The sequence below is a fragment of the Lipotes vexillifer genome, unplaced genomic scaffold (genome assembly GCF_000442215.2).
Source record: "Lipotes vexillifer unplaced genomic scaffold, Lipotes_vexillifer_v1.1 scaffold587, whole genome shotgun sequence".
In the NCBI taxonomy this organism is placed as follows: domain Eukaryota; kingdom Metazoa; phylum Chordata; class Mammalia; order Artiodactyla; family Lipotidae; genus Lipotes; species Lipotes vexillifer.
In genome coordinates, this window is record NW_006790779.1 from 531142 (window position 1) to 551398 (window position 20257).

Genomic DNA, 20257 nt, shown 5'->3' on the forward strand with positions numbered 1-20257 from the left:
CTCTTTCTTTCTGTCTGATTATATTCCCCAGCAAGGTATCTTAAATACTCTGCCTATCAAGGTATATTCTCCATCTTAGACCTTTGGACTCTCTTTGCTCTCAACTTTTATTGAGTCCTCAGAGCGCTTAACTGTCAACGGAAACTGAGCACCAGGATTGGCAGTTGGTTGGATGGGGCCCTAACAAGAAGTGTCGTAAAGGAGTAGGTCACCACTGTCTAAAAGGCTTTTGCTTCTTACTCTCTCCACTGGAGCTCATTAAGGACTGATGAGAACAAAACAAATCTGGCTAGGAAAGCAGGGTTATGTATGATATAACAATTGGAAGCAGTCAACTAGAATTTTATTTCAAAAACAAATATTTATTACATACCTATTCCACATCAGGTACCATGCTAAACAGGACACAACACTTAAGCAGACATAGTCCCTACCCTTACAGAGTTTCCAGGAAGCTTATGAGTTTACTCAAAAAAAACTCAGGTTACAACTTTTTTTTTTTTGTGGTACGCGGGCCTCTCACTGCTGTGGCCTCTCCCGTTGCGGAGCACAGGCTCCGGACGCGCAGGCTCAGTGGCCATGGCTCACGGGCCCAGCCGCTCCACGGCATGTGGGATCTTCCCGGACCGGGGCACAAACCCATGTCCCCTGCATCGGCAGGCGGACTCTCAACCACTGCGCCATCAGGGAAGCCCCAGGTTACAACTTAAAAAAAAAATGTTTTTTAAGACTGAGGCATAAGATTGAGTTTAGCCTTCAGCTCTAGCAGCAAGGGCAGATTTTTGTACACAGTTAACTGAGATATGAATCGGGTGAGGTTACACTCAGATCATAATGGGTACCCAGAAGGCTAAACTATCCTTGTTTTGCAAAAGAAGTGTACTGCTCAGAACTCTAGTTCCAGGACCACTTCCTGATTGTGCCCCAGTAAAACTGCTTCAAGGACAAATAAAACTCTCAAACTGAATAAGCCACCCTCAGAATTATTCAAGGATGCTCAGGAATGGTGGGGCTCAAAGCACTGACAATTTGTTTTCTCTATCAACTTTATGGAAAACCCAGTATATAGTCTCTCTCATTATTAAAAAGGGTATGCTTTTGGGCTTCCCTGGTGGCACAGTGGTTAAGAATCCGCCTACCAATGCAGGGGACACAGGTTCAAGCCCTGGTCTGGGAAGATCCCACATGCCACGGAGCAGCTAAGCCCGTGTGCCACAACTACTGAGCCTGCGCTCTAGAGCCCGCGAGTCACAACTACTGAAGCCCGCGCACCTAGAGCCTGTGCTCCACAACAAGAGAAGCCACTGCAATGAGAAGCCCACGCACCGCAAGGAAGAGTAGCCCCCGCTCGCCACAACTACAGAAAGCCTGTGTGCAGCAACAACAACCCAACACAGCCAAAAATAAATAAACAAAAAAAGGGTACACTTTTATTCCCCCACAATTACAGATCTATTATTTTATTAGACCTTCCACTAAAAATATATATCAGTTTCCTAACACATTTTAAATCAACTATAATTCAGTAAAATAAATTTAAAATATGTACATACATACACCAGTTTCCTTTTTGATAAAACGTAAGCTTCACTTTCCAGGACTGTGTAACATAAAAAGTTTCAGAATCACCTGGGGAGTTTTTTAGAATCACAGATTCCATTGCCTTCCCCCAGAGTATCTGACTCAGTAAACCTAAGAGAGTCCCAAGAATCTATTCCCACAATGAGCCAAGTTTAGAAAACCACTATTCTAAAAGAAGATGCTTGGGGAACAGTTATTCAACTTAAGTTTGTATAAACACTCAATCGTACTTACTTTTTTTTTTTTTTTTTTTTTTTTTTGTACCCGGGTCCCTGTTGTGGCCTCTCCCGTTGCGGGCCCACGGCTCCCGCCGGGCCGGCCTTCACGGGCCTAGCTGCTCTGCGGCATGTGGGATCTTCCCGGACTGGGGCACGAACCCACATGCCCTGCATCGGCAGGCGGACTCCCAACCACTGCGCCACCAGGGAAGCCCCAATCGTACTTACTTTTAAAAACATTTGAAAGAATGAAATGAAAACTGTCCTAAACATAAAAAGACACAGTGACTGGTCAACCAGTCTAGAGAAGTTATGAGATTTATTTACATTCAAGAAAATCTTTCCCATCTTAAACACAACACAAACAATACCCTCCACTCCTAATCCCCTTTCTAACTACCACCCTATTCTTCTATCTCCCTCCACTGACAAAATTATTTTTAAAAAAAGCCTGGTGAGCAGGCAGAATAATGGATATCCTTAGTAAGCTGGGGAGTGACTGGAAGGGCCCTGAAGGCTTCTCGAGTGCAAGATATACCAGTATGGTCAGTTTGCAAAAATTCCTTGTGATCTGTGCACCTTCCTGTATGTATGTTATATGTCAACACAAAGTTAGAAAGATAGATTCTGCCTGCTTTCTCTGCTTTATTCCCTCCTCCCCTCACTACTCAAGATATCTAAAAGTGGCCTTCCCAAAGCCACCAATGGCCTCCCAGTAACCAAACTCCAATGGACATCTGGTACCTCAGTTGTACCCTGAAACTGGTGACCACTCCAACATCTTCAAACTCTCTCTTCCTTTGGTTTCCAAGTTTCTACTCTAGCTCCATTCTATAAGCTTTGTAGGGCACTCCTTCCATCTCTCTTTGGGCCTTCTCTTCCTCTGTCTGCCCATCTCTTCAAGGCTGACGAGTCAGAGTAGCACTAAACCAACACTCTTCTCACTCCAGAGCAATTGCACTTAAATCTAACTCTTTGGGCTTCCCTGGTGGCGCAGTGGTTGACAGTCCACCTGCCGATGCAGGGGACAAGGGTTCATGCCCCGGTCCAGGAAGATCCCACATGCCACGGAGCGGCTGCACCAGTGAGCCATGGCCGCTGAGCCTGCGCGTCCGGAGTCTGTGCTCCGCAACGGGAGAGGCCACAACAGTGAGAGGCCTGCGTATGGCAAAAAAAAAAAAAAATCTAACTCTTCAACTCCCGCCCTATGCTATTGATACCCAAATCAGTATTCCCAGGCCTGGCCACTCCCTAAGGCTCAGGCTTGTGTGTCTAACTCCCCATGGACATCTTCACCAGGTTTTTCAATTGCTACCTCATAATGAATTCTCTTTCTCCAAAAACCTCTTTTTCTCTGGGTTTCCCTACCTCATTTAATAGCCTTACAAGCCACACAAAGGACAACATCAAAGCAACTCTTTAATGAAACAATGAAAATAGACTTCAAAGACAATAAGATGTGGTCGCTGCCTCCACAATCTAATAAAGCGGCTAAACGAATAATTACACCACTTGTGATAAGTGCATTACCAGAAAAAGGACAGGAGTAACACAGAAAAAGGAATAATGTACCACGACTGGAAATTCTGGGAAACAACTGTAGAAAGAAGCAGAATCAACAAAGTTTATGCCTTTCTGCCTGCCTTCCTTCCTTTCTTTTTTTCTTTTTTTTTTTTTTCTCCCCATGTGGCAGAGCACAGGCTCCGGATCCGCAGGCTCAGCGGCCCTGGCTCACAGGCCCAGCCACTCCACGGTATGTGGGATCTTCCCAGACCGGGTCACGAACCCGCGTCCCCTGCATCGGCAGGCGGACTCTCAACCACTGCGCCACCAGGGAAGCCCCTTCCTTTCTGTTTTAAGCAAAGTCACCCAACAGATTGATGTAAAGATTCAGCATCACTAGGAACAGCCTCTGTAAAGAGCAGTAACAAAAGAAACAAAGGTCTGGAACATGAGGATGATTTCTGACACACTACAATCTTTTCAGCTATACTCATAAGTAGCTACAATCTCTAGATGGAGCAAATATAGGCAACCATAAACCATGACCGCTACATATCAACATTCTCAATCCACAAGTTCCCTTTTAATATCAAGATCAGATGAGGTGGGACTTCCCTGGTGGCACAATGGTTAAGAATCCACCTGCCAATGCAGGGGACACGGGTTCGAGCCCTGGTCTGGGAAGATCACACATGCTGTGGAGCAACGAAGCCCGTGTGCCACAACTACTGAGCCTGCACTCTAGAGCCCGCGAGCCACAACTACTGGGCTCACGTGCTACAACTACTGAAGCCCAAGCACCTAGAGCCCGTGCTCTGCAACAAGAGAAGCCACCGCAATGAGAAGCCCGCGCACCGCAACGAAGAGTGGCCCCCCACTCACCACAACTAGAGAAAGCCCATGCGCAGCAACAAAGACCCGATGCAGCCAAAAATAAATGAATAAAATAAATTTTTTAATTATGAAAAAATAAAATTAGATATTCCTCTATTTATAGGAAATGAGACACAATTATGTATTTTTTTCCCTAAATGTTACACTGCTTCTTTGATCTTCAATCAATCTTTTCTGCAAAAATTTCCATCAGAAAGCATTTTTCATTTAAAAACAAAATGCTTTTAATCTGATTCTTTTCAGTTGTTTAAGAGGTAAAAATCTGATAGGGATTGTTAAACGTCTATGAAAAGTGACAATACTTTTGAGGTTATTCTTGTTCTAAAAAAAGAACATAAAACAAAAAATAAATTATGTAAAAGAATTGAGAATTTAATTTAAAATAAATTTTAAACAAAATGATGAAAACAATCAACAATTTTGCCCACATCAGGCTGCATTGCTGTCCTTAGTAATGTGTCACAAACTGAATTAATAAAGAGAAACTAAATGAGTCCATAATCTCCAAAGATCAAAAGAATATGCCTCCCCCCATAGTGAGCATTCAGTACAGTTCCTACATTTTATACAGCAATCCTTTCTAATCTGGAGGGCCATATACCAAACTGGTAACAGAGGCTTTCTCTGAGAAGAGAATTAGAGGGAAGCAGATGATGGGAACCATATAATTATCGTAACTGTACTGTTTGACTTTTTACAAGTTATTGCAGCATTACTTATACAATTTTTAAAATAGGTATTTTCTTACCTCATACCCCTCAGGATGGCCACTATCAAAAAAACAGAAAATAACAAGTGTTGGAGAAGATATAGAGAAACTGGAACCCTTGTGCACTGTTGGTGGGATTATAAAATGGTGCAATCACTAAGGAAAATATGGAGGTTCTGTAAAAAATTAAAAATAGAATTACCATATGATTCAGCAACTCCCCTTTTGGGTATACATCCAAAAGAATTGAAAGCAGGGTCTCAGGGATGTATCTGCACACCCACGTTCATAGCAGCATTATTCACAACAGCCAAAAGGTGAAAAGTCACCCAAGTGTCCATGGACAGATGCATGGATAAATAAAATGTATATATATACAATGAAATATTATATAGAACCTCGAGGATATTATGTTAAGAGAAATAAGTCAGCTCACAAAAGACAAATACTGTATGATTTCATCTATATGAAGTGCCTAAAGTAGTCAAATTCATAGAAACAGAAAGCAGACTGGTGGTTACCAGAAGCTGTGGGGGAGGAGAAAATGGGGAGGAGAAAATGGGGAGTTTTTGTTTAATGGGTACAGAGCTTCAGTTTGGCAACATGAAAAAGTTCTGGATATCTTTTCCACAACAATGTGAATATATGCAACACAACTGAACTGTACACTTAAAAATGGTTAAGACGGTAAATTTTATGTTATGTGGGTTTTATCAGCATAATTAAAAACTAGGGAACTTAAAAAAAAAATAAACAGTATTCCTCCTCCTCCTCAAAATAAGTATTTTCTCTCCAAAGCAGTAACCTTGATGGATCATACCAGAACCCACTGTAACTATTTATACAACAAATTAATAAAGGAAATTTACTTTTAATATGTGATCATACAGCTTCCATTTCTAAATGCCTTCACATCAAATTTTAAGCCTGTAAGAAAATCAGTCTCAATTATTCAAAATAAAAGCAGATTAGAAAATGAAATAAATTAAATTGTTTTAAAAAGAGGGGGGAGGATTTGTGAGGTTTTTGAAAATGTTAAACTGAGGAGATCTATTTAAGTATGCCCAGAAATGAGTCTGAAAACGATGTTAACAATGGTTATCTACAGGTGGTAGGATTAAGGGTGATTCTTCAGTATTAACTGAATTTCCTGAAGTTTTTGCAATGAATATTAATTTGTTTTGTAATATGCAAGAAACAAAAATAGCTGGCCCCAGAGGATACTCTAAAGAATCTGTCAGAGAGTATGACGATAACTCCAAATGAAAAGGGACAAAATGTTTTGATCAGGGATGATATTTCTGGAACAAATATATTGATCAGTGACGTCGTGTTTGGAAGAGATGTATTGACAAGATAATTAAATCTGTCCTCTCAATAACGACTGTTTTGACAGGCACTCATTTGGATGTATAAATCTGGGAGCACTTACACTTCAACAACAACAAGACAAACCACAATCATTTCAATCTGTTTCATAGTGAATGGATTATGAAGCCAATATTTTAAGAGTTCAGACTTTAACCAACAAAAAGAAAAACTGTCTTCCAACTATGACAAACATAGAACTATCTTATGATAAACTTTCAATTCTGTAATTCTGTACTGGGGTAACTGATATTTCCTAGTTCTTCCTCATCCACTATAAACACACTGTGGTCTAAAGAGATAAGTGAAGAAAAAAAACCAAGGCTGTTTTCAAGGTTAACATTATCTTTTTTTTTTAAGAGAAAACCAGCTTCTATTTTATCTTTGGAGGGCAGAATTCATCCAAAATTAGGTCAGCAAAGCAAAGCAAGTATGTTTCATTTGCAATTGTTTCACCTTTAAAAATAATAATTGGATTTTGTTAAATTCATGCAAAAAAATAATAAACTTGTCTGATAAACAGGAAGGAAATGCCAGAGCCAAAGAGTGAGATAATTGTTCGTTCAGGCAGGTTTTGAGTCATCTGGTTGGGCTGTACTGGTTTCACAGTCTTGGAACACAGATGACACATAATTTACCATGTTGGAAATTTATTTTGAACTTCCTCATTCAGACAGAAACTTAACAGTGCTTACCTAAAACTCCAAAATATATATATATTTATTTTCTCTCTTGGAATGGCATCCCAAGATCCATTCAATCTTTAATGAGTTAAGGAAATATAGGCAGGAAAAAAAGTCACAGAGGAACATTTACTTCAAGATTTGCCTTTCAAATGCTTCTACATTTTCAAACAACTAAAAAAAATTCCATTTTCTAAGAGGAAGAGGTATTCTGTCAAAGTAAAGTCTATCTAGACCCAAGTTTCGTTTCCTAATAGACCGCTGTGTGCACAGAGAATGCCGAACTCACTGACAACAAACTGCCTTCAACCTCATCTCAGTTATTCACAGGCTTTTCCTTCTTTAAGGAAAAGGAAACTACAACATTCTTTTGGGAAAAAAAATCATGGACAAGGCTCAATTCAGCTGATGACAATCTGGATTCATAATGAAAATCTCTGTGAAAATAAGGAACAAAAACAAGAGAAGTCAATATTTGGACTAAACACAGCAATTTTTAACAGTGCTCCCGAAAGATGTGACTCCACAAACAGGCTCAGTCAATATTTGCCAAGTGAGGTAAGCCATCAACAAACGATTTAGGAAACTTGTTGGAGTCCCTGTATCACTTGGTTCTTACTCACTCACCAGTTTAACCCATGTCATAATACGACACACGAAGCAGCACCTCTAATGGGAGAGGAGATTCATTTCAGCAAGCACAAAGAAAAGCAGGCTGTTATTTCACAAGGACTTATGTCTATGGAATGGGGGAAAAAACAAAAATGAACCTTTATTATTTTCATATATCCTATTTAAAAAGACTGTTCAAAGGAATGAATAGGAACATCTGAAAAAAAGAAACCACTGGGTATCCCTCCCAACTAAAGCAATGAACATGCACTTGTGAACATATCTCTAGCTCCCACAGAGGGCTCCTCATCCTCACCCAAGCAAACAAATACGTCCTTAAGTTGGAGCCAGTGTGGGCTTTGAACAAAACACGCTGCATTGCTTCAAAGACTTAGAAAGAAGTAGGAAGACAAAGCGTGACTGTATTTAAAGTGCCTTTAAAACAATATTCATTCAAAATACAACTTACTGTCTATAATGGTATTATCATGAAAATATAGCTTAATATTCAAAGTTATAGGCTCTCGGCATAATGAAAACTCTACAACCCTTGCTCTAAATTCTTCCTTCTACAAGTTTTAGTGTACAATGAACACAAATTTTAAAACCCACTAAATTAAGAGACTGGCACTGTTCCAGTTTTCTAATAAAACTGGCATAAGGCCATGCAAAAATCAGGAAAACTCAGGAAAAGTGAAAAACAAATAGCTTCCAAATTCTAAAATATACCTCTAGACTGAGTTTTTTTTCCCCTGAAAATATCCACATAAAGTTTCATGCTGTATATGCACTAACCATAAATTTCCACTTAAGCATTACTGGGGAAAATTAACTGATACAAACTATAATTCCTCAAGGAGAATTCCCTCGGAGATGTTTTAACTGTAAGGGCAAAAATTCTTTATTATCTTTCAAAATATGTGACATTTAAAATAAAATTCAAGTAAAATAAACTTACAGTACTTTTCCAATTTACAGATGATTTTCCTTTTCCAGTTATCAGTGTAATTCTCCCCTTAGTTTGTACTAGTAACACACTATTCACGATAAGAAAATTTATTTCAGGACTTCTCTGATAGCATGGTGGTTAAGAATCCGCCCGCCAATGCAGGGGACATGGGTTCGAGCCCTGGTCTGGGAAGATCCCACATGTCGTGGAGCAACTAAGACCGTGCACCACAACTACTGAAACCTGCACTCTAAAGCCCGTAAGCCACAACTACTGAGCCCGCGTGCCACAACTACTGAAGCCCGTACGCTCTAGGGCCTGTATGCCACAACTACCGAGGCCGTGTGCTGCAACTACTGAAGCCTGCACGCCTAGAGCCCGTGCTCCGCCACAAGAAGCCATCAAGCCACTGCAATGAGAAGCCCGCGCACCGCAATGAAGAGCAGCCCCTGCTCGACGCAACTAGAGAAAGCCTGTGCTCACCAAGGAAGACCCAACGCAGCCAAAAAAAAAAAAAGAAAATTTAATTCAGAAAGATAGGCAATAAAGGCATTACATCAAGACCAAAGAGCCACAATAGGTAATAATGCCTTATAGCCAAGGATACGGTCACCTCAGGCTCCTATGAGCAGTGAGCTCTGAGCGGAGCTCACATCTCCGTCCTTGAGGAAGGAAGTGATGCAGACCAGCTTTCACTAGGCCATCTTTTGGCCCTTGAAGCATCTGATGATTCCTCCATCTCCAGCCCACATCTCTCTCAGGAAAACTACTCACTCCTGGATTCCATGTCAACTGATTACCACCTCTTAATGTCCACAGATACTTCTCCAAGTCCAACCTATTCAAAAGCAAGTTATCAACCTCCCCGCAAAGCAAACTCAGCCTTCTTCCACTTTCCCATCTCAATCAACAGTTCTAAGAGCCACTCAATTTTCCAAGCCAAAAGCCTGGGCAGCATCCTTAAATTCTCCTTCTCCCAACTCTGCCACATCCAATGAACTACCAAGATTTGACACTAAAAAATACTTCTGGAAAGTCCCAAGACTGTGCACCATCATAACACTACTGTAGCAGCCACCTACAAGACGCCAACTAAAAGTTATTAATAGCTCACATTTACAGAGAACTTACTTTGTACCAAACACTGTGCTAAACTTTGGGTCTGAGTTAATTTAATCCACGCAACAATTTAAGGTTGGTACTAGTCTTTTTTTTTTTTACATCTTTATTGGAGTATAATTGCTTTACAATGGTGTGTTAGTTTCTGCTTTATAACAAAGTGAATCAGTTATACATATACATATGTTCCCATAGCTCTTCCCTCTTGCATCTCCCTCCCTCCCACCCTCCCTATCCCACCCCTCCAGGCAGTGATCTCCCTGTGCTATGCAGCTGCTTCCGGTACTAGTCTTATCCTTGTTTTATAGATGAGGACACAGCTACAGAGTGGCTACAGAGACACTTTAGTGTCTCACCCTAGGTAACACGGTTTTAACTTGGCACTGAACTCTCACTTCTGTGTCCTTGCTTGAGCTTTTCTGCTCTGCTAGGAAGGCCCTTTCAACCATGTCTGCTCAGCTTCAAAGGCATGTTCTCCTCTATCAAGTCTCCTGATGCCCCCTGCTGGTGCCTGTTCCTCTAAGTCAGTAGTTCTCAAGGTTGGCTACATGCCCTATATGCCCTATAAACTAGATGCCTAAATCTCAACCCCAGAGATTCTGATAGCACTGGTCTGGGTGCAGTCTGGGCACAGGGACATATAAAAGCAACCCAGGTGGGTCTAATACGCAGTCAAGGTTGAGACCTACTGCTCTTCATTTCCTCAACCCTTTTACATCAGAGCACTTATCCCACTGCATCTGAATGAACTGTTCCTGTCTGTGCCACTAATTACATTGTGAGCTCCTGAAACCCAAGTTTCACAGTCACCGGGCGGGGGGCTTTTTCAAAACTAGAGATTCCTGGACCTCACTTAAAAACTAAATCCGACCCATGGGCAGGGCCTTGGAAACTGTCTCACAAATAATTCTGATATGTGGCCAAATTGGGGGACTCCCTCCTAAGTAAAAAGTGGGTCTTTTCATTTATACCTGCCAAGGTACCGCAGAGTGCCCAGCCCATAGATGAACTGTGATAAACATTTGTGCAACAAATGAAATCTAGTAACATGAATCTGAAGACTGGGTGTATGTAGTCAGTATTCAAGCTTCTAGCAGCAGCACCTGGAAAAGCTGCTTCCTGCAATAGAATGCAAACACTGGTCAGCTTTTCAAATGTGTTTTGTGATCCACCAGTGCCCCCTACTGACTTGAAGATGGATAGCTAAATCAAAACATGGTTAAAACAAATATTTTAATTGTATATGCACATTACTAGCCACACAAACTGTACTTTTTCCACCAACACCTATACTATTAACTCTTCTGCCCTCCAGTCCTAGTTGACCCAAGCTTATCAAGCCCTACCATGTGCTCAGCCCCACTCCCAGGCTGCAATCATGAAAGACAGCCAGTAGCAGTTCTCAGCAGCGTCCTCAAAGCGTCTCACTTATCTTTTTTGTTCTTTGGTCAATGCCTCTTCCAAATCCCACCACACTCATAAAATCACTCACCTGGAAAACACAAGAAACCATTCATCTACCAGTTTGCCTCAGTTCTTACTATTCCAAGTATGACAGGAGACGAGCAGCATCTACATCACCCAGGAGCTTGTTAGAAAATGAAGACTCTGAGGCCCCCACCCAGACCTCCTGGATCAGAATCTGCATTTTAACAAGAGTCACATGCAGATGAAAGCTTGAGAAGCACTGTTCCTCACCTACTAGACCTGACACCGCCATTTTATGACAAATAATTTTCTAAGTAACTCTTGCTATCTTGAAGTAAAATTCATCACCCACCTACATACGTAAGTCCAAAAAAAAAAGAGACCCATATATTAATTTGACGGTAACACAATGGAGAACAAAAAGGAGAGACTTATAAGCGTTATATTTCAGCATATGAATGTTCAACACAACTAAATTAAAGATGTGAAGAACCAACCAAGTTTCTAAAACACGCTCGAGGCAGGTGATACCATCCAGATGAGAACCACTAGCCTACAATTACTGCCATCCTTCGCTCTCTTCCATCTCACAGGTGGAAGGGACTATCTCTTCTCCTTTTCAAACCTAAGGAATTCTCTTTTATAAAAGTTCCCTCCCTACATTCCTCCCGAGGCCATAAACATTGCCAAATCTTGAATACTGGAACTACCACAAAACAACTCTAGAATCTTGACCAAACATGTCCCTCTAGTTACTATATTCTCCCTCCTTCCCCATTTACTCATATTTCAGCCACCAACCCATATTAATCTAGCTTTCACTTCCATCAGTAAACCTACATGTATAAACATTGTGAAAGCCTTCCAACCAAACTGCCCAAAACAGTGAACACTTCTCCAAACCCATCTAACTCATCTTTCTGTAATAGACATTGTCGTTGCACATCCAGTCTCCATTCCCCCACTGTGTTCATGGATTCATTTCTCTCCCAGGTGATTAATGTAGTGATCCCATTCTGAGCTGATCCTGTTTAGTCTAAGCCAATCAGGACATGGCATTCCCCTGGCACTGGCTATTGGGTCAGGGGCGCTGGTCCAATCAGACTGAAGAGTGTAATCCAAGTCTGGGAGTTTGGTCCTCTCTCTTTCTCTTGCTCTAGTGGATGGGAAAGCATGTGTTACTGGCAGTCATCTTGCAACCATAAGGGGAACCAATCTCATTTCGGAAAGCCAAGAAAAGAGATGGGGACCTTGAGGACATCATTGACCCACCGGAGTCCAGCCTTCCTCTGGACTTTGTGAGATAATTTTCCTTACCATTTAAGCAAATGGGTTTTCCCAACTGGAAGCACCCTAACAAAGCCTGTCCGTGAAACTTTTCTCCCTTAATTTTCTGAACATCACTCTTGTGCTCCTACTTCTACTTATCAAAAGTTGCTTCTCGAAAATCTCTGGCCTCCCCTCTTCCTCTTCCTCCTCCTTACATTTTGGTATCCACCAAGGTCTTGTCGTGAGTTTTTCTACTCAAAGCACATATTTCAACAATTTCAGCTCCCTTTAGCTTTCCCTTGATATAGCACAGCTGAGCTACTGGCGCTTCCTCAATGGAGTACCACTGCTGCTGTTCCCCAGCTCATCCACCTGAGGAACTCCTGTCTCTCAAAATTTGTCTCCCCTGAAGTCCCCAGGGGTTCCTTGCCTTTTTTGTGCCATAGACCTCTTTGGCAGTCTGGTGAGCCCTATGGCCCCCTTCTCAAAATAATGCTTCTAACTGCATAAATGCCAATTATAGTGCAATATAATTTTTTTTTTTTTTTCTTGCGTTATGCGGGCCTCTCACTGTTGTGGCCTCTCCCATTTGCGGAGCACAGGCTCCGGACGCGCAGGCTAAGTGGCCATGGCTCACGGGCCCAGCCGCTCCGCGGCATGTGGGATCTTCCCGAAACGGGGCACGAACCCGCGTCTCCTGCATCGGCAGGCGGACTCTCAAGCACTGCGCCACCAGGGAAGCCCAATATAATTGTTTTTAAGACCCAAACTCTGATACAGTAATATGTGCTTCTTTATTAGCTCATTAATACTAAAATGATCTAGTAGTGAGTCATAACTACTATAACTTTGATGTAGTGATGAGCATAAATGATATTTGGAGATCTGCAACAACTGTAATGTGACATGAAAATGTCTGTGACATGCAGTGGTCCTGTTAACTTCGACTGGTGACAGGTACTGCTAATACTACTGTAGTTTGTTGCTGTAGTAGCTTATTAAACGAATTGCTCCCAATCAACCACATGTCCTCACATCCATGCTCTGTGTAGTCCCCCACCATATTGATTCTGGGCTTGGCCATATGACTCATTTGTGATGCATCACTCAAATGTGATGCAAGCAGGTGTTTAGCATCAGAACTAGCCTTCTTGGAACCCAGTAACCATGTTAGGAAGCCCAAGACAGCCACACTGAGGGGCCCTAGATCCAGAGATATGGGATTAAGCCCACCTCATAGTCTAGCACCAGCTGAATTCAGCCACTGGGAGATGCCAGCAGAACTGCCCAGCCAACCTATAAGACGGTGAGAAATAATAAATCATTGTTGTTTTAAGGTCGTTATCTGGAAATAGATAACAAACAGTTACCTACATTCATAACTGAAGGAAATGCTAAACTGCAGTGAAAGATTAGTGAAAGAGTATTTTTCCCCTCAGAGTTCAGGGACCTCCTGAATGCTATTCAGACCCTCTGAAGGGCCAATAACCACAAACCCCTGGTAAGACAGATTCCTGCTCTTTTTACTACCACAGTACATTGATAACCATATAAACTGATCACAGCATATCCTTTGCTGTTCCAACCTTAAAGCTGAGCCGAGCTCCTAGCACATAATAGATGTTCAACAAAAATTTATCAAATGAACCAAGTTTCTTACGGGATCTGTTGTCCTAACTAAACGGTGAGCTGCCTGAAAACAAAATAAAAGCAAATACTTGGATGTCACTTCTATGTGCCAGGACCTCTTCCAAGTGCTTAACACATACTAACTTATTCCTTATAACAACCCTAAGAGATAGATGTTATTTCCCCAACTTCACCAATAGGAAAACAGGCTCAGAGAGGTTAAGTGACTTGTCCAAGGTGACACAGCTAGAAAGTGGCAATGCCAGGACTGGATGGCCAAATCCATGCTCTGATTTTATTGTCTGTCCTAACGCACCCAAAGCACATTGCAGAAGCTCAATAAGACTTTTAAATGAGTAGTGCAATTCTGAGATTTCATTAGCAATATTTTATGGGTGCACTGCTTCTTCAAGACTCGATTTTGTAGACTCCTTTCTAGTAGCCTGTGATTTGTTTTTCATGATAGAAAATATCATTTACTTTTTTTAAAACTAGGAGAATAACACCTTCATGTGTACAGATTTTTGAAACAGTCTTCCCTGTAAAAGTGTATTTCTTTCAAAGGACACGAGTTCATAGAATGTAAAGAAGGGAGCTGACCTATCCATACTATATACTGTTCACTGGAAATGGCAGAGAAGTTCCAACTTCTCCCTCTCACCCAGCCATTCCCATGCCAGCCTCCCCGACCTCCTGCAGCAGCTTCTCTGAAGGTGACCCTCCCCCATTCATACACCAGGTTCTGAAACCTGACCTTGTCAGGCAACCAGAACCGAACCCCGCAGTGCCCTGAGGTGGCCTAAGCCTACTCACGAACCCAAGAGGGCACCAAACGGAGGGTGGATACTTTGTACTTTAATTTTTTAAGTGTTTTATTCACGAAAGCACAACCCAAAGGGCCCCACCCACCCACCCCCGGGTCTCACGCCTCAGCCCGGCAGCGCCTCGCTCCAAGCGGACCGCTGAATGAACTGCGGAGCCGGGACGCAGCCGGCCCGGAGGCGGGAAAAACCTCGGGGCGAGCCGGCCTGGTCCCCGGAGAGGCCCACTAGAGCGCGGGGGGCGGCTCCGGGAGGTCTGGAAGGGGCGGTGACAGCTGTGACCCGGCTCCACTCTCTCACCTTGAACATGTCGCTGGCAGCGGCGGCTCCGGCGAGGGTCACCCGGCCTTGACCCCGCCCACTACAGAGAAGTGGCTACGGCGGCCGGCTAGGGCCCGATTCCTCCAACGCAAACGGGCCGCGGGGCGGAAGACGACTGTACAGCCAATTCGATCTGGCCAAGGATTAGCTAGGAAGCCTCGGCTGGAAACCGCGACGTTGAGTTGCAGCGCGTCGCGCCTCGAGCGGCGAGCGAACGCAAGCCCCGCCCCTCAGAGGCTCCACCCATGCGCCGGCGGTTGCTAGGCGGCGGGAAAGCGCCACCTCAGTGTGGGCGGCACGCGGGGGTGAGAGGAGGGAGGTCCCGTCCCTGCGCCCCGCTGGGAATCGGCCTTCGCCGTTGCGATTGGGCGTCCAGTGGTGTGGGCTGAGAATCGTGTGTGCGGAGGCCGCCGGGCGGGGGCGCTCGGCCGGCCTCGGGCGGCTTCGAAAGCCTAGCAGCCGCAGCTGCCGACCTCTGGGGCCTGGATTTATCTCACAAAAGGTTTTTAGTTTTGTGGGGATTTTGTTGTTGTTGTTGTTGTTGTTTTACTCTGGGCTGGACATTTCTAAGATTTTAAATTTTAACTAATTTGCCACGTCCTTTAATCTCGAAAGACCTGACATTTTTGTTTCCTCTTGAAAATGCTTAAGCTTTTGTCCCTCACTGGGAATCAAATGTTTGTCCCTTAATACTAGTAGAAATAAGTAATAATGACAATAATTATCTTATTAACAAGAGTAGCAACCACCAATAGCGTTTACTATATGCCAGGCTCTGACCTAAACTCCTTATCCACAGTCGTCTTCTCTTTCCAACAACCCAAGTAGGTGGGCACAATTATTTCTTCCCATCTAATAGATGAAGAAACTGAGGCACAGACAAGTAATATGTGCAAGGCCACACAGAAGGAAAGTGGGAAGTCTGGATCCAAATCTAAGTTGTCGGCCTTTAAAGCCTGTGATCTCACCTAAACAGTTGTTACAGTGGCTCATAATAGGGTACTGTTTCATATTTCATTCTGTATTTTATATTCTAACCCTATAGCAAGTGTAAGCCCATCCAGAAGATTTGGGGGATTTTTGTGGTGCTGTGTCACTGCCCTCCAGCCAAAGACCACTAGGAACACATCTGTAGTTGAACAAGTTGGGTTTTTTTCTTGTTGCTGCTAGGAAAATGCACACCTTGGGCAACAGTGGGGAATCTCAGTAAGAGGGTGTTAGATTTATTCTAGGATTTGGGCTTTGGTGGGGTGATTTGGGGGTGGGTTCAAGGAAGCAGGGCTTTGCTCTGGGTTCGGTGGTGTTAGGAAGCCAGGGTTAACACTAAAGCCCAGCCGTGAGTGCCAGGCCAGGTCCTGGATATTTTTTTTTTAATATAGATTTATTTATTTATTTATTTATGGCTGCATTGGGTCTTCATTGCTGCACACGGGCTTTCCTCTAGTTGTGGTGAGCAGGGGCTACTCTTCATTGCGGTGTGCAGGCCTCTCATTGTGGTGGCTTCTCTTTTTGCGGAGCATGGGCTCTAGGCACACGGGCTTCAGTAGTTGTGGCTCGGAGGCTCTAGAGCGTAGGCTCAGTAGTTGTGGTACATGGGCTTAGTTGATCTGTGGCATGTGGGATCTTCCTGGACCAGGGCTTGAACCCGTGTCCCCTGCACTGGCAGGTGGATTCTTAACCACTGTGCCACCAGGGAAGCCCCAGCTCCTGGACATTAAGGAATGCTTTTCTCTTTCTCGAGAGAATAGTGTATTCCTAGCCATCCACATCCCCATCCCTAAGGAGAAATATTAAGGAGACTCTGAAGGCTCTGCATCAGTAATGAAATGTCTTATGTATATAAAAGTGTGACTTATAAGTGATAAATTAGGGCAGGAATTCTTAATTTAGGGGTACGTGAACTTGGGGAAAAATTGCAACTTTATTTTCACTAATGTTAACTGAACTTTAGCATTTCTTTCAATTATATTGTAGGTAACAAACCACAGTAGTATCAGCAGCACCTGTGACTTTGTTATCCATAGAAAGCACAGTATTTTCATATCATGTTACAGTCACGGCAGATTTCTTGAAATATCGTTTCTGCTCATTACCACTTCAGAAGTACAGTGATTATTAGCACTCTCGTATTATTTAATGCATAAGGAAGACACATTTCTATAATTTTGTTTTTGAAAATGTTTTGACAATGATTTCAATATAATTGGAGTCTTTTGTAATCCCATATAGTTTATGTTATGTGTCTTAAAAAACATACTTCGTAGAAGGAGTTTGTCCATAGGGTTCCATGGCACCAAAAGAAAAGATAAAGAGGACCTGGTTTAGTACAAGATACTAAGCAGCGACTAAGAATTTGGCAGCTGCTTCCAAATTGGAGTAATGCGTCAAAGGATAGAAAATCAGAGATGAAATCAGATCACTTACTACACGTCCTTTCACTTTACCAGGGAGGGAACTGAGCTCCTGAAAGGTTAAGGGACTTGCCCAAAGTCTCACATCTATTCCATGGTAAAACCAGGATGAAAAGTTTTTGGAAAGCATGTAAAAACCCTCCACTCTGATAGGCACTGGGGATTCCATAGTTAGCAAGATGCCTCCTGCCTTCAACAAGCTTGTGGGGTGACAGCCAAGAAACCAAATTATGATGCAATACGAGAAGTACTGTAAAAGAAAAACATATACAGTATTATGGGACCTTGGAGACAGTAGTCAGTAGTTCTGGAAAAAAGATAGTGGAAAACTTCAGAGAAGAGGCATCAGTTAGCTGGGGTCTTGAAGGATGAATTGATGTTTGCTGGTGGTAGGGAAGTCATTCCAGGTAGAGGAAATGGCATGATCAGCAGCACAGAGTCGTAAAACATTGATTTTGGCAAGAAGTTCTTGTTCTCACAGAGTATAGAGAGGAATGCTAGTGGAAAGTTGATATTTTGAGATTTGAGAAAGAATGGAACTGGACTGTGAAAAGAGTTGAACGCAATTCTAAGGAGTCTGGACTTTAGTTTGGAGGAAATGAGGTGTCCCTGAAAGATTTTAAGTTGAAGAGTGATAAGGTTGGATTATTGCTCTGAAAAGTTAACTCCAGCTGCAGTGTGGAGGATGGAAGAGACTGCAGACAGGGAGACAAGTTAGAAGGCTATGGATAGATCCACTTGTCTTTCCCATATACCTCATAATATTTGTAGTACACAAAGAATGTAAGCAACATTAAGAGATCTAGGAATAAAGACACGGACATAGAGAATGGACTTGAGGACACAGAGAGGGGGAAGGGTAAGCTGGGAGGAAGTGAGAGAGTGGCATGGACATATATACACTACCAAAGGTAAAACAGAGAGCTAGTGGGAAGCAGCCACATAGCACAGGGAGATCAGCTCGGTGCTTTGTGACCATCTAGAGGGGTGGGATAGGGAGGGTGGGAGGGAGACGCAAGAGGGAAGAGATATGGGGACATATGTATATGTATAACGGATTCACTTTGTTATAAAGCAGAAACTAACACACCACTGTAAAGCAATTATACTCCAATAAAGATGTTTAAAAAAAAAGAAAAAAAAGTGTTACTCGTGTCTCAAAAAAAAAAAAAAGAGATCTATGAAACCTTCCTTTTTCAGGGGTTCTGGAATTAGCACAACAATCATAATGGCACTTGAGTCTCATCCAAACAGTGTAGTAACATAGATTGTGACCTCAAATGTTTATGTATTTCAGAGTACTTCACTGTGAGGAAAATGAGTCATTCCCCAAAGATATCAGTTACTGGTGTCCCCAAATCAGATAGTCCACGCTTGGGAAAAGGTCACAAAGTACATTGGTCAAATGCTATAAAGACAAAGGGAAAACAACAGTAAGTAGCCATTTTTCGCCTGGTATCATCTTCCACAACTGGACAGTTTCCGTATGGTATTTACCCAGCTAACATCAAACACTTCTTGTTTTGTAAATTATAGGTTTTTTGTGTGTTTTAAAATTACTTGTGAATTGAATAATAATTATTATAATTATAGTATTTCATAATTGACAAAGCATGTTAACACACATCTGTTTGACCCTGACACAACCCTGTGATGCAGTCTTGTTATTATATCTTATAAGTGAGGAAGTAGCAACTGGAACAAGGTAACTGATTTGCAGAAGGCTAAACAGCTAATAAATGGCATCAGCTAGTATTCAAGCGTCTGTTTCCATACTTCAGGCCTTTTCTACTCTACATCTTATAGTCTGCACTTTGCCAGTCAACAGTGGCATTATACAGGAGTACCTACCTTTCTTTGTAGCTCTGTGAGGGGTAATGATGTGGTGGGGGGGCAGTTCTTGGAGAGTGAGATCCCTATTATCTGCCAGGGCTGGGACATGATCAAAAGTAGAATAATGCTCTGACCTGACTGGGATGAGCCTGGTTCAAACAAAGATCAGAGAAGGGAGTTTCTTTTTCTAGGACATGGTCATCTGTTCCCAGAAGAAAATTTGGGCCTACTATAACTTCAACTATTCTACATTCTATTTTCTTAGCACTTGAACTAGTTGGACAGTGTTTTTAAGAACTATAATGGAATCATTTTAGGTCATGAATGTTTTTAGAAAGCACATTTTTTTGATGATAAAGTTTTAGCCAGGATTTTTTTTAATCTCAAGGGAAATATTCTCAAGCATTTCTTATCCTCATTCTGACTAGATTCGGCAGATGACCAATTCTAATTACCACATCCAAATGTTCCTCATTAGGTCAGTCTTAGGGTGGAGGATGGGGAGATGCAAGAGGAGGAAGCATAAATCCAGAGTTCCCCAAGATTTTAGGAAAATGAAAACTACTTCACAAATCTTAAGCTCTTTTTTTTCCTTTCAGAAATAATAAAGATATTTCAGCTCACACGATACAGAGAGTGTGGTTATCTCATCTTGACAAATCAATGTTTCAACTCCTTAAGTGTACAATTTGTGCAGCGGTATGTATTTTGCTTTTTGTTTGCTCTGACAGATATAATTACTTATCAAGGTAAAAGGTGTGTTAAATAAAGAAAGAATATATAACCTTTTAAAATCTCGTCTATTTGAATCTAATAATATTGCATGGGGTTATGGGATTTCTTCTTTGGTTGACTCTAAATGAATATTTCTGGATTTACTTTTTTTTTTTTTTTTTTTTTTTTTTTCGG

General features: G+C 42.2%; 2 protein-coding genes across 2 annotated transcripts in view; one reads left to right on the top strand and one right to left on the bottom strand.

Moving 5' to 3' along the window:
• The window catches only part of APOO (apolipoprotein O), a 59297-nt gene extending 43969 nt beyond the window's left edge, over window positions 1-15328 (bottom strand). The window contains exon 1 of the mRNA XM_007463963.1: window positions 15084-15328. Within this exon, the coding sequence (XP_007464025.1) occupies window positions 15084-15092 (9 nt within the window). The 5' untranslated portion in view covers window positions 15093-15328. The remainder of the gene's footprint in view (window positions 1-15083) is intronic.
• A 237-nt stretch (window positions 15329-15565) lies between these two features.
• CUNHXorf58 (chromosome unknown CXorf58 homolog) overlaps window positions 15566-20257 on the top strand; it is a 26279-nt gene continuing 21587 nt past the window's right edge. Inside the window, exons 1-3 of the mRNA XM_007463964.1 lie at window positions 15566-15606; window positions 18813-18948; window positions 19948-20047. Of these exons, the coding sequence (XP_007464026.1) occupies window positions 18833-18948; window positions 19948-20047 (216 nt within the window). The 5' untranslated portion in view covers window positions 15566-15606; window positions 18813-18832. The remainder of the gene's footprint in view (window positions 15607-18812; window positions 18949-19947; window positions 20048-20257) is intronic.